The sequence below is a fragment of the Chiroxiphia lanceolata genome, chromosome 16, assembly GCF_009829145.1.
Source record: "Chiroxiphia lanceolata isolate bChiLan1 chromosome 16, bChiLan1.pri, whole genome shotgun sequence".
Taxonomy (NCBI): domain Eukaryota; kingdom Metazoa; phylum Chordata; class Aves; order Passeriformes; family Pipridae; genus Chiroxiphia; species Chiroxiphia lanceolata.
In genome coordinates this window covers 16,799,116-16,814,548 of record NC_045652.1, presented here as the reverse complement: position 1 = coordinate 16,814,548, position 15,433 = coordinate 16,799,116, and the positions used below count along the sequence as shown (strand labels likewise).

At 35.9% G+C, this 15,433-nt stretch overlaps 1 protein-coding gene across 9 annotated transcripts in view; it reads right to left on the bottom strand.

Annotated features, from left to right (window-relative positions):
• The window catches only part of PDPK1 (3-phosphoinositide dependent protein kinase 1), a 30,129-nt gene that overhangs the window by 7,334 nt on the left and 7,362 nt on the right, over window positions 1–15,433 (bottom strand). For all 9 annotated transcript variants that reach the window (XM_032703432.1, XM_032703427.1, XM_032703426.1 and 6 more), the window contains exons 2-11: window positions 10,206–10,475; window positions 9,074–9,116; window positions 8,737–8,874; window positions 7,429–7,573; window positions 4,949–5,046; window positions 4,112–4,187; window positions 2,659–2,727; window positions 2,080–2,176; window positions 773–946; window positions 185–402 (exon numbers count right to left, since the gene is read on the bottom strand). In XM_032703432.1, coding sequence (XP_032559323.1) covers window positions 185–402; window positions 773–946; window positions 2,080–2,176; window positions 2,659–2,727; window positions 4,112–4,187; window positions 4,949–5,046; window positions 7,429–7,573; window positions 8,737–8,874; window positions 9,074–9,116; window positions 10,206–10,418 — 1,271 coding nt within the window. In that variant the 5' untranslated portion in view covers window positions 10,419–10,475. The remainder of the gene's footprint in view (window positions 1–184; window positions 403–772; window positions 947–2,079; window positions 2,177–2,658; window positions 2,728–4,111; window positions 4,188–4,948; window positions 5,047–7,428; window positions 7,574–8,736; window positions 8,875–9,073; window positions 9,117–10,205; window positions 10,476–15,433) is intronic.

Genomic DNA, 15,433 nt, shown 5'->3' with positions numbered 1-15,433 from the left:
ATTTTAGAAATATAGTATTAGGGTTTTGCTGCTATTGCTTTAAAAATAGAAGTAAAACAAATGTAGTTGCTAATTGCTTGAACATACTAAGATTGACAAATATTAATTTAAATCAAAATCCCTTATTTTTCAAGGTTCTTTATTGCTGTGCAAGTAACAGATGAGTGATATTCAAAGATCCTACCAAGGATTTCCACCAGCTTGTTTTGCCAGAAGTAACCTCTTCTCATCTTCAGAAAACTGTAAGTCCAGCTCAAAGGAATTGTTGTCAAGATCATGAATATACTGTTCAATATTTCCTCCTGATGTCTGTGGTGTACTTGTCTCTGGGACAGACAGTGAATGGGAAGAGGCAGAACTAGAAACTTGCATGCAACCAAACTGACTCAGGAGATTGTCATACTAAAGGAGGAAACAAAACGAAGTAATTAAATGTTTTGCATTAAACTTTAGTTTTTAATTTAAGCATGTTTTTGTTTATTTTGCTTTTGGGTAAAAAAACCCATTCTCTATACATTAACAGGCACTTATGCAAAAAAGTATGATTGATCAAAAGCACCCAACCAGTATTTTTTCAAAACACTTGCTCTGTAAGAAAGCAAATGCTGACTTAAAATTTTACCCAGCAATTTTATCTTAGATTAATACTTGAAGTCCTCATTAAAACATAACTAAACAGTAATTTCAGTAAAAATATTTAATATTCAATAATTATGCCTTAATGAAAGTCTCAGGCAGCATCAGAGCTGAATATATGTACAGACAAACATACGTTTCCATAACAGTCTTCATCATCCTCTGACATAGCAGGTAAATACGCTGTAAGTTTAGGAGGTGTCTGAAGATGTAGGTTCTCCCACACAATGGATTCGAAGAAGGGATGAGCCTTAAGAGGTCCATATCCTCCCATTTCTTCACAACCTAATCTGTTGGTAGCATCTAGAACCTGAGCAAATCAACATTAAGTTACCCTCCATAAAATAATGACAAGAGGCAAGCACCATTCACATTTGCACAGCAGCATGTGAAAACTTAAAACCAATTGGTCTCACTGTCCTAAGCATCCATATGTATAATACAAGGAGACTGCTTATAACAAAAGATGTTATTTGTCAGTATGTCATGTCAGCAACATTTTGTAGTAGACCAGCTCGCAGATCTACAGGAAGGAGCACTTCTTTCGGTCCACACAATTATTTTTTTTTTTGTTCTTCATAAACACAGAAGCAAACATACAGAGAAGGCCTGATGGAACATCTCATTAAGTGTAGTCCACTATCACATTCTAGTGATGCAAGAAGCTGTAGTTGGTGTCAAATATCAACCTCTCAAGCATCCCAAAATGACACGGTTCTCAGGATGTTAATATAACCTGGACTTCACCATTCAGCAGGAACTGGCTGGGCCATAGAGCTGGCCTTGGACACAGGAATGCACTGCTAGGCCCTTTACGTTGTACCCATCATCATCCACAAAGATAAGCATTTCCTCCTCACCCCCTGCTAATAATGCTAGACTATTGAATTTGAAAAAGCTTATACCACCCAAAATGTTCTCTGCATATTCACTTTAGTGTCATGGCTATAATCTCACTCATGGGATAGAACTCTCTTCCTACTTGTCAAACCTCCACATGAACAGTAATTCTTAGACTGATACTATTGAGATGTGTTAAAGTGCATGCTAATGCCAACGTAAGTGGACTTACACTGTAATGAATGTATCTGCCTGTGATGTATAGAAGACTGTTTTCAACTAGATGATCCATTATACAGCTCAAAAAGAATTAATCTGAGAACTATATAAACTTGAGTATTTGAATCTTAATGTCTATGTGTAATGCACAGTGTCTAGAATCATTGCTTCCATTCAGAGACATTCCTTGTCCACATTTTAAGTTTAATGCTGTTTAATAATGGATGTTGATTTCTCAAGACACTCCCCTACAGTCAATAATGCTCACAGCCCTTCTTACTATAAGGTTTGCAACAGAGTGCATAGAAACTTTCAGAAAAGTTTCTGAACATAAGCCAAATGTTTCCAGTGTCATCAAGTGATTTAACAGCAGCAAATATTTACCAATAACTTTTCAACAAGGTCTTTTGCCTTGGGAAAAAATTTTTCTGGAAAGTCATATTCCAACTTTATTATCTTCTGGAATATAAGATATTCATTTCTGCAAAAGAGAAAAATATTGACTGTTGTTATTAGTTTTCCATGGTTCTTTCACCTTAGCCTGCATAACTCGGACAAATATTAAACAAGAAATCTACAAGTTAAGTCATATTCCCATAAATCTTCCTAGGAGAAGGAGTACAAGTATCTATGATCCTATAAGCACCAGATACTTGAGCAATAACAAGAGAAGTTCAAATGATGCAGAGAGATGCCTTATACCCTCTTCACAAATAAGTTATCTCTATGGTACAAATTACATGTGAAATTCTAGGATAACTTAAGGAATGTCTCTCAGGAACTCTAGTTACAGCTGTCTAAGCAACTTCAAGACATCAAAAAGAACAAATTATAGCAGGTATGACATTAACACCAACACTGCATCGTGAAAAGTTGTACTTCAGAACTGGTAGTAAGGTAAAAATCAAAATCAAGTCAATATATTTATGATCCACGTGTAAAGAATTAGCTTAAATCTCTTACCCGGCTCTAAATGGAGGCAATCCAGCTACAAGTTGATATATTATACATCCCAGAGCCCAGAGGTCAGAGCTTCAAAAGAAAGAGGAAGAAACATATAGCATCTTTTCATAACAGAAGTCTTTAAACTGTAATTTAAAAAGAAAAATTCTTAACTTTCTGCTACTTAAAACATAGCACAAACCCCATGGATAAATTTGCTCTGTATAATTTCCATACTATTCTCACTTCAGCCCCTGACAGAAGAGAAGGCTAGCAACACAACTTTGTTAAAGAAAAAAAACTATACAGTAACAATCCCACAACAACTGACTACAAGGACACATGCAAGACTGAATTCTCAGGCAAAATAATACGTATATAAGTCCGAAAAGAATACCGGTTTATCCACTATGACAATTCAAAGATGCATCCAAATTAATGCAATAGAATTTAAATCCTCTCCTCTAAGTATTTTATAAAAAAACCCCACCAGACAAAACAATACAGCTTTTTCATTTGAAGCTCTTCTTAAGACACAAACAAAAAGGCAGACTATATGGTAAGTGGGTGAGGGAAAGTTAAGTTTTAGCGTGTTGGCCTGAAATAGCACTTTAAACTTACTGTACTTCAAGGTAAGCTATACACAGATTTGATTAAAGTTTCAAAATCCTCATGGAAGACTAAAATACTAAGAGAGACTCAAAACTACTCAAATTACAGATGAGGCATTATGCAACTTCTAAATGGAGATGATAGCCTGATGAAGTCTTTCCATCAGCCAAAACAGTTAAAACCTAGAACAAATTACTACACTTATTCCTATAAGAGTTCTTTTTTCCCCCCTATGGTTTTTCAGCAATTAACTTACTCTTCCATCACCGTAATAAAATAGATCTACACATTCAGCGGGTTACCATCAACAAGCAATTTTAATGAGTTAAGAGATTTCTTAAGGGCATCACTCATACCAGGCACAGAGATGAGCTTTAAAACATTGCAAACCTCAAGTACAGCTTAGCAAAAATAACTGCAAGTTGATCTAAATACAAGTCAAAGAAAGCTGCAGCCTTTCCCCTAACTGACAGCATGTGACATTGGTTGTTACTACAGCAGGAAATACCATTATTTGAGGAAGCTTTTATAAAACGGAATTAAAATAATTACATTATTTGGATAACATAAAAAAAAATTGATATATTTATGGGTAAGAAATCCAACTTCACATTATACACCTTCAACAACACCTAATCCTGTTTGTAGAACTCCAGAAGGTAGATGAATTGAGGAAACCAGCACTAAGACAAAAAGCAATACTTGTTAAGAAAAACAAATTTTCAAACTTTCTTAAAAAACTTTTATACACAGGCATCTTTTTTCTTTACAATACTAAGCTTTCTTGCTTGATTTATCCACTCCTCCCCATTTAACAGTATCCTGACAGAGTCAGTGAAGTTCTGAAATGCAGAGTCCTCACCTTTTACAGGCAGATTTCTCTGTCAGCAGTTCTGGAGAAACATACTGTGCCGTCCCAACAAATGAATTTGCCCGTGCTGGTAAGGAAACAGAAAGAAATAAGCCAAACACATACTTATGGATAAACCAATCTTTCCCTTCCTCCCCTGTACCAACCCAATTAAAGAAACCTGCAAAGGCAATCCCTTGCAAGTTACATAATGCTACCAAGAACCCATGGGAATTTAATTTCTCTACCAATCCACACAACCTGCTCGGAAGAAACAAATCAGTCTCAGTGACACTCATGTGGTTCAAGAAGTTGGGCATTTAGGTACTCTGTCAGTTATAAAATCTACCAACACAAGCTTACTACATTCATGAAAAAAAGGTTATCAAATTCAGTTCAGCTTAGTGCTTTTTTCAGGCATTGTTTGCAGCATCTATTTACAGGTTGTTACTAAAAACTAGCGACACAAGAATTCTATAGCCTTCAGTGGCTATCAGAGTTGCACAAATGGGGAGTTAAAGACATAAGCAGAGTAAAAACTTACTGTATCAGCTGAGCCACAGTACCTCTGTTTATATTCTTGTCTTGCAAATGAAAACTAAGTAATTTGAAGTAGTTTGACTTCCCACTATATTTGGTGACCAGCCGGCTATAACACTACACCAAATATTACCTTTTCTGACATAATCCAAGCAGTGACACTCAAAACTGTTTCAAGATCTCTCAGTGATTTAGATGAGGTTGACGATATTTGAAAATTACAATTTGGTAAATACAACATATGTACATTTTCAAAGGACCACTTGCTATAATTATCTGTGTTACATAATGAAATAAATCATGGCATACCTTGTCTGCTATCTGCAGATAATACTTTCGCTGTTCCAAAGTCTGTTATTTGAATGTGCATATCTTCATTTAATAAGATGTTCTCTGGCTTAAGGTCCCTAGAAAAGACAGATTTTTATATTCAAACGCCATACAAATGAAAGTTGCAAAACTGTCTAGTGATTTAGGTACACATTCTATAAACATTGTTGCAACAACTTTCTTCTAACTTGTAGCTGTCAACCTGCAGACTATCAGATTTGGATAAGTCCCTTAATTAATATTTTTTCTAAAAAGACCTTAAGTAATTAACCATCTCAAAACTACACTACTGTGCATCTCAACAGAAATGAAAAAAAACACATAAAAACAAAAAACCAAACAAAAAATTCCCCGAAACAAACAAAAAAAAGCACCTCCCAACAAATCCCAACAAAAATCTCACCCCACAAAAACACACACAAAACCCCAAGCCCTTTCACTCCAAAGCCTTAATTTAAATAACACCTGACAGACTGATATGGCATTAAGATCTTCTAGGCCTGTTTCCTCTGCACAAAACTCCAGTTAGTCAAACTCCAGCTGGCAAACCCAGCCCCAGCTAAATGTCCAGACTATGTAAGAACTGTAGACCACCTCCATGTATAACCTCTCTTTCAAATGTATGCCTACCATTTGCATGGACACTGCCACCAGTGTCCATTTTCTGAATAAAACCAGACCTCACAGTATGACGAACACAACAGAAAGCAATATAGAGTTAGATGTCAAGAGGCTTGTCAGCAACAAAATAAGGAGCATAAAATAAGGGTGACACTGATACAGTATTACTTTGCACAAAGTTTCCTCTGCTGAAAAGATGATATACTTCCCCCTCTTAAGCAGTATCTTTGAATGCTCATAAAGAAATCTAGGAGCATGGGAGTTGTTTTGGTTGACTGGTAAGAAAAGAAAACAGTACAAATTCAAAGCTGTTTCCATCAACCAGTGTGCAGCATTATTTTCGTCAGATTGCAGCCCCCTATAATGAAAAAGCATGGGTTGTACAATTTAGAGCCTGCGGGTTAGCACAGAGAGCAATTGGAATGAAGTAATTATGACATACAAGCCATAAAAATCCTCTTCATTTTCCTGTAACTAATCTCAGAGAGACATGGAAAGTATATGAATGGAATGGACTCTTTTAACAGTTTTACGTGGGGCTTTTTTACATATACATTCGTATGTAGACATATTGTACTCTATACACACATATACACAGTGTTTATATTATACACCTACATTAATACTGTATTACGGATCTATAGCTACATAACTAGATACATAGAGATATATCTGTAATAACTTTTCCAGAGTAGCCTGACATCTGAAACTGGTTGTATCTCATGTCCTATTTCTTTAGGCAGCAGAAAATCCCAAGAGCTTTCAGGCACTGCTAGAGCTGTGGCCTTATAAACTTCATACTAAGTTCTCTAATTGCACAATCTCACCGTTTTCTTTTGAGCTTCTCATAAGGGCCTTCAGATGAAGACAAGCATAAAGCAGCTCTTCCGTAACACAAGATTTCCAAAATAGGCTTAGTAACACTGACAATCATGCTACATACATTTTATAAGCCTTCTCTCAGCCTAACGCATGGACTGTAAAAGTGAATGAAACTGGGAGTTCTTGTATGTTTTTTCACCCTCATGGAAAATTTTATGCTTTCATACTCTCCACATCCATCCCCCTTAGATTCTATTCCAAATTATTACACAAAAAAATATGAGAAGAACACTTTTTCCTTTTCAATGTAACTGAAAGAAGTAATGCTATCAGAATTATAATCAGCCAGCTTTCTGCCAACTAGCATTTACTGTTTCACGACAACTGCTCAGTAACCTACAGACACAATAGATTCCTTACCCAAAAAGAAGTTCTGCAGCTCAGATGTTTAGCACTTAAAACCTTAATTTATTTAATAAACGTGAATGAAAAAACATGATTATCCAAAGAATACAATTACATCCAGAACAACTGTGAAAGTACTATTAGAAACTTTGCTAGATTTCACCATTTACCTAATTATTGTTCAGCTTTGTGGAAATTGTTCACTCGGTGAAAACTGATATAGATTAATTTTACTTTTCTTGATTATATAGCACACACTAAATCACACACCAGAAAAATTCTAATTACCTTTGCTACATAACAGCACAGGAATAAAAGTGTAGTTAAACAAGAAGTCTGTTTCTGTTTTCAGACCAACTCATCAAGCTTGAAAGACAAGCTTTTGGTAATGTTAATTCTAGGCCAAAAGGTTTTCTTACTTCTTCCTGCTACAACAGTTTGTATAACAACAGAGACTGGCTCTCCTCCTCAAGTTTTCTGTGTTTAGCTACTGATGTTAACAGTACCAGTGCTGATCAAATGCTACTATGTGCTCATTTCCACAAAATTCACAAAGAATGTTTCTTGAAAAAAACATAATCAACTGCATGTTGGTCTCAACTTTGTATTACCTGTGAATTATTCCTTTCCCATGCAAATACTCCAGGGCTGATACAATTTCAGCAGTATAAAACCTGGTACAGGTCTCATCAAATGAACCAATTTTGCGTATATACTTTAGCAGCTCTCCGTTTTTGGCATAGCTAAGCCCAAAATCTGCATGTAAATAGTTAAGGTCTATCTCTAAGCCATTCTAAAACAAAAATCCCCACATCCCATTCCAAAGATAAGAATAATACTAAAAATACATAAACAGGAGGGAAGAAGTTGGTTAATTTGAAACTTTACACGGCCGCAGCCCAAAATAATTACTTAAATACGTTAACAACCTAGGACACAGGTCCCAATTTCTTAGCACAGCAAAGACTACGTAAAGGGGTAACTTTGTTGTTTTTTCAGACTGTGACCCATCTAATTAATTTAAATTGTATACATCATTGCCTTCAAAAAGAATTATTTACAGTAAAAAGTGATATAAGTTTAAAATTGTCCCATCACCTGAGAAGTACCAGAGCAAGTGTTTCCACTACAAAGAGGCTCTGTGAGCTCTTTTAGTGTATGCTGCATGAACTCTAGGGCCTGCGAGCACTGCCAGCAGCCTCTGGGAAAACCATAACTACTTACTGACCCCACAAACAGACTGATCTATCCCTTTAGCCTTGGCACAGCCAATTGGAAGCAGAAAGTTTAGGAGGAAATTCACATCTTTAACGTTTTCTTCACAAGGAAAAAAATAAAGCCAACTGTCAACCAATGAGCTTCCAGGATGAAACTGTACTTTGCAATTACTGCTAGAGAGAGCGCACGGGAAACAGAAGCCCAAACGGAAGATTCAGATTATTCTGTAAGCACTTTTACACAAGAAAAATTTTAATAATAGCTCTAATTGCCAAAAAAAAACCAGTAGTAAATATAGCTGGCTACCCCTATTAAACATAGGAATCATGGTGTTTTACTATACGTATCACAAATAAAATACTTCTTAAACACTTCTCATACACCACCCCAATTTAGTATTTTTAAATTACTTTAAACTTGGATAGTTGCAAGTCACCCTTCAACATTTACCACACGGACAATTTGTTTTGTTGCTCTCCCCCGTCCCACAAGACACCCACTCTTCTCTTTGAGGGGACCTGCTCATTCCATCTGCTTAATTTCTATTAAAAGCATGACTGCAAAAATTGCAGCACGTACATTAGGCTATTTAAAGTACCTGAAGTTATTTTCATCATTCCTGTTAGGCCATGTTTCAAAGGAACCTAAACTGGGTTCCTGTTAAGAAAGCGTTACAGCAAGTTTTAAAACACAAAGGATACATAGCTTTTCATCATCCTGAAAGGTGAAGTAGAGTTTCACAAAAAAAGGGTGATCCAGACGGGACATTACATCTCTCTCTCGTGTCACATATGGCACCTTGTTCTCTTTTATGATATGACGTTTTTCTAGAATTTTAACTTAATGAAAAAAAAATAGAGTGAAAATAGAATAGGTACAATCAAATGAAGTCCATCTAAGTAATTTGTTTTGGGGCTTTTTGGTCTGATAAAATTATCATAAAACCACTAATTCTGTTTTTTTCAACAGGTGTTTTGTACCAGGACTACACTGATATTATATTTTCTAATAATTCATGTTAAAGGAGCCAATACTTACTGGCATACTCTCTAGAACTTGCCAATTCTCGAGCCAAGACAACCTGTTGCCAGAGGAGAAAAAACATACTGTAACTGGTCATTAAAGAGGTACACTAACACTGATTTTGATCTTCCAGTCGGTATTCAGAACACAACAAAATATTTAAGCATGTGTTCATATTATGCTGGCTTCAACAAGACTTCTGTGGAAATTCAGTTCAGCACAACAATGCTTGTTCTGCTAAAAGACTTACACGCTTGAGAGGGAAAACAATGATTTACTTTTTTTCCAGAAGAATTCTGAAGGTTGTAACGTAAGTCACAGTAAATCACCAAATCTTCTTAAAGAGGGGACGAAAAGCCACAGGCTGAGGAATATTTATAAAAATCTAATTGTCACAGTACTTTCCTTAACATAAATGGCGAAGATTGAAAGATAAAAATTATCTGAGAGACCCAAAGTAAAAAGTCACACAGAACTTTTAACTACTCACAGTTTGTTAAGAAGATTTAAATAAAGGCAATGGCAGATTTCCAATTAGTAGAAGCAAGAGACAAAATTTCAGGCAAGCAGGTTTACATTTTTAAAGAGAAGATTTTGGGGGAACACAAATTAAAGCTCATTTTCAAGAAAGAACTTTATAAAAGGCAACTTTAAAGACAATCGGAAAAGTCCCCCTTGCCTGAATGCGGGCAATAATCTTGTAACAACAAATGACTAAAGTTTTCAGGCTTTCCCACTGTAAGTTTATATCCATTTCAACACCTTGCTAGAATCTCAGCTTTATACTAATTGCATAGTTCTTACAAAGACAAGCTCCTAGGCCAGTTCCAATCCTTTATACCATAAACTTTTAACATAAGCTATTATGCTATCACAATTATATTAGAAAGCAATGTTGACTGAAAATCCAAGCATGAAGACATTAGGATACAATGGAACTTTTTATGAATTTAGAAGGTGCTTGGAAAAAATCAGCACCCATATTTAGTGCAACACTATTTTAATAGTTCAGCTTAAACCCGCTATGTCCCATTCATTTATTCTTCAAGCTGTTCTTTCCAGATTTAAATCTCATCAATCTTACACACACAACAAATTTTGAAGTTTATCTAAGATATTTGGCACCTCTTATAAAAAGTAAAGTTACCGTTGAGAAAGATCCTTCACCCAGAATTTTCCCAAATTTGAAGTCATCAGGTCGTTTCTTTCGAGGCTGTGGAGGCTGCTGTCCTGTATGTTGCTGCAAGGAGCTGGAATTAGATCTTGATTCAGGTGCCGTGTTTTCCATGTTAGATCCCTGTCTGCTGCCACAGGGAGAAATGACAGATGGAGTGCTGGAATCTGCTTCGTTCCTCACCATTGATGGGGATGAGCAGGAGCATAACACCACACTTGACTGGATTGGAACAGCATCATACTGAAAAGAGAAATGAAACGTTATTCCCATACCTGGCACAATAGCACTTTATTTCCATACAAGAATCACATAAAGTCTTCTTTGTAAGAGTTATTAGAAATTTCTTTAGGAGGAAATGTCAGTATTTATTTTGGCAGCTCCAATTTGTTAAACAACTCTGTTTAGGTCAGGCTGTCACACAGCCATAAGTCAAACGTCTGAATATTTAATTAATGTTTTTTTCAAACTCAAAAAAATGCTCCCTAACACCAAGTTACCAAATTTCACAGTATATTCTCCTACAAATAACATGATCTTTAAACTTCTAGTTATACAATGAACACCTGTTTTACTAGTAACATTAGTTCAGAAATCCAAGTTACAATGAACTGTAAATGAACACATGAAAACTTTATTGGAGACAAAGGACACATTCTTATTTTTTTACTTGGAATTTCACTTTCTTCAGTACAATTGGGGAAGGACAAGAAGAAAAGAGATAACATACAAAAGGCAGATCAGCTGGAGGGTTTAATAATCAGCAATATCTAATACTTTTTTTTTTTTGAAGAATGCTCTGGTTCATGACCTTTTAAAACAAGGGAGATTATATTATTCAAATTGTACATATGGTCACATAGAGACAACCCAACTGCAAAACAAAGAACCAGACATTGCCCAGAAAACAGCAAGTACAAGAAACACACTCCTAAAACTGATTCATGCAATATACAAAGCAAATCATCATTTGGTACCCTTTCATCAATTTTCCCTAAGTAAGACCAAGAAATCTTGTCAAGCTGCTTTCCATTCCTTTTGGTAAAACACCATTAGTCTCTCAGGACCTGCTTCAGATGTTTTACGTGAAACTGGCCAGAAAATGTAAACAATAGGAGAGCTCTGCTAAACTTCTGCTGACAACAAAAACTTAAAGGGTACCTAAACACAGGAAATGTTTAAGAAAGTTAACACCATGTCTGAACGTTACTTTTTAATCTCAGTATTCTAACATACATGCAGCAGAATGAAATGATGACTTAATGAGAAACTCCTAACCTCAAAACAGATGTATTCTATAACCCTGACTAGTCTGTAACATACATCATGTTGATATCCAATTAAAAATTACTTCCGACAAGAAGAATTTTTTACCTCATGAATTTCAATTTGATTCAGAACAATTTTCTGCATTTCTGTCAGAAATCACTTTAGAAGGGAATTGGACTTGTATTTAATCATGCATATGGCCTTAAAGCCTAGCTTCCAAATTAACAATTCCTCACTTGGCTGTGCTCTGTGCAGCAGGAAAACACTGCCTTTATTTACTGCTAATCTCGATACTATTATTATGGGAACAGCACGTACACATTAAAGTATATGTGCTGTAGATCACAGTCCCTTTCATGCCTTATATACATATATTTTAGCTGACACCTTCCCCAGACTAACTATTGCCCCCATTTTCACAGCCCAGATGAATCACCTCTTCTTCAGCTACTGAAACAGCAGCCTGTATAAAAGATACACGCTAGTTAGAATTAAAAACAAGTTGTACCCTTTCCCAGAAAGACTGACACAAGCATGACTGCTCAGCATCTGAAGTGATGCCAATATAAGAAACATCTCATTAACCGAAATACAGGAAATAAAACACACATGCACACACACTAAATATCAAGAGTTAAATGATGAACTGGTTCCAGTTATGCTATTCTAGAGCAGATGAGGATTTACACATAAATAAAGCAATAGCATTGCAGGGGGGTCTGATTAGATTCTGCAGCTAGCGAGATCAGCCTGAAAACACAAACAAGCAAGAAAAAGAAATCCACCACAAAAGCACTAGAGAGCATTGAGAGAGAGGGGGGGGAAAGTGTTGGATGCAGTGTGTTTCCTTACACAGTATTTGAAACTAAGTCACAATGAATATCAAATACTGAAAAGTCCTAAGGGAAGAGAAAGGACTGAAGGACTTTGTAGGAAGAGAAGGTTATTTCCAGCTAGTGAATAACATTGATTAGTCCCCTCACTTTCTTAAAGGAAAGCCAAGATTAAGAAAAAGAAGGCGAGGAAGATGCAATAGATTTAAAGGATCAGTTACGTAAGAAATGACAGAACCGTGCAACTTGGTCTGTTATGTTGCACCTCAACATTTATAGAAAAAGGTAACTCCTACACTTGTCTTTCCACACTCCACATATTCTTCTTTAGTATTTTGTGTCCCGTATTATTTAGCTTCTCAGTTGTATTTTGAAAGACTCCAAAAAACATGTCTGCAGAGACCATACATGTCTCTACACATAGGACTTTTCACATATGCAAGAGATAGAACGGAGTCCAGCTCATCTGATCTAACCTTTTACCATCTGTCTTTTGTAAAAATCAGATTTAAGATCCTTCTTCTGCTAGATGCAGACATTTTTTAGTGAGATATGAGGTCAATCGCTGGAGAACTTTAGAACCTTCTAAACTGCATCTGCAGTTCTCAGAAGCTTGAGGATGATCTCCTTCTAGCAATTATCAACATTTCTCAGCTGGCAAGCCAGTGAAAGCATGGACCCTCATATAGTGACAACAGACTTACTTATTGCATGTCATGGATCATCGCAGACCACCCTGATTACCACTGATCTAATAATTTTATTTCTGTTTTTAAAAACTAGTCTCTAACACTACCTACTTTCCCAAGCCATTAAGGGTGCTCTTTTTCATTTACATTCACACAGAAATTGTTTCCTTCTTAGTGCAACATACTCTGAATTTGAAAACCTTATAAGAAAGAAAATAACAAACCTGCTGAAGGTATTTGAAATCACAGATCAACAGACACATCAAAATCTTCATTAATTTTCACTAAATCATTAGAAACAGGCTTCCTTTTATTTACATGCCACAAAGTAAGTTCTCATATGGTTCTTTTCCCATTTTGCCTGCAGACAGGAGAAATAAACTTAAAGATAAGTAAACCTGAATCAATGCAAAAAGCCCACTAGACACCACTACATTTTTCCTTTCCTCCCAGCTGCCTAAATGGACTCATACCTTTTGGCATCATTTTTGCAATTCAGCATTTTGACAACTGCACTACCACTATACCTTTTAATGTATCTAGTACCTATACGTATCTATACGCATCAAACAAATACCACACTGCTCTAAAGCAAGTACAACCACAACAACTTCATCTCGACCAGCTTTTTCCCACCACAAAATCTGCAACACCACTTTTGCTGAGACAGTTCTATCAACACTGACAGCAGAAAAAAAATACTTGTAGAGACTGGGCTTTCTGAAACTTCCAGTATTTTTTACTTCTGTCCTAACTGATAGGATATTGAACCCTGAAGACGCCTGAGAATATCTTTCCTACCGCTGAAACTCTCCAAGAAAGATTCCATTCCTGTTAAGAAAGTCAGCATGAACAAGGTCCAGACCTCTCAGCTGTCTAATAACACTGAGTCTGACTGCTGACTGTTCCTGAATCTCAAGCTGCAGTAAGACAGACACAATCACAAAAGCTCTTTCCTCCAGATACCTATAAGGGTAATTTTTTGGAAGCAGACTTTGCTAACAGAAAGTATTATTTATACAAAGCAACGTGACCTCTACACCTCAAGTAGTAAGTTTGTGTTGATTACAAACAATGCTAATGAGACTGTATAAGCTAGAAGACTGGCACAACCCTCTTATGAATGTTTTTACAGTAAACTGTATTATAGGTCTACTAAATTAATGCAGATAGACGTCCCTAAAACATTTAACTTACCATTATATAATAACTAAAATACAGAATACTGTGGAGAAGGGGGAATATACTCAGGCTATACTATTTAACACTGGTTAAATTCGTAAACAACTTATAATTAAGAGTCATCCCCAAACACAGATCCCTTCCAGTTCACAGCTAGATTGACTCTCAAACCAAAAAGGTTGAAAGAAACAGAATAATTGTACAAATTTAATGACTGAGGGGAAAAAAAACAAACAAACAAACAAAACTGCATACCATTAGGTAAAAAACCATGTTTCTCTTACTTAAAGCAATCTAAAGCTTTTGGTAAATTAGATAAAGAGTTAGACCTTACTTTTCTTTCTACCAAAACATTACTACAATTAAAATATGGTCCAAGTACTTAGGTATAACGATGGGACACAAGTGGAGAATGACCTTAAGCTAGTCCATACTTGAATACACAGAATTAGAAAGCATGAACTAGGAGAAGCAAGGTCTAAATGCCACTAGTAGGGTGCAAACATTAAGGAAAATACCAAAACAAACCAGTTTCAGGAGAAAAATCAAGACACTGAACTCCTGGGAAACAAAAAAATCTAATCATCTGACTAGATTAAGCTCCTGAAACCTGTGTGTTTATTAAAGAATCTGAGTGTTTCAGCCATGTGGTAATACAGAACTCTGAAAATTACGATCACCTGCAATTCAAAAGAACCCTCAGTGGATATAAGAACTATGGACTGGTGTATGTCATAAGTGCTAGACTAAAATATTATAAGAAATTCACAGACTATCATAAATATAAATCAATACAAACATGGATGCCCTATATCACCAAGGTCTGCTTAAAAATTGCAGGATTCAGAAAGCAACATACCAACACTCTGAGATATCTATAAATTTATCTTTTCACTTACAAATGAAAACTGAGAGGCATTCAATACAGATATGACATAATATAGTACAAGAGAGCCTCCCTGGCTGTCATAGTATTCCATCATATCTCTGTGACAGAATAGTCTTACATCTCTGCCAAACACAGCTCTTTGGTACAGGGACATCTTCCAAAATCTACGAATCTAAGACTTACCGTACAAACTAATAGATCTTGAAGTAAAAATGTGAATTCCACATATTAACCTGCATAATTAAGAAGGAATAAAAGCTTTTATTTCACATTAAGAGAAGGCAAAATTGCTTTCAGTGGACAGGTGTTTTGTAGTTTTAGAAATAAAGCTGACTTGCC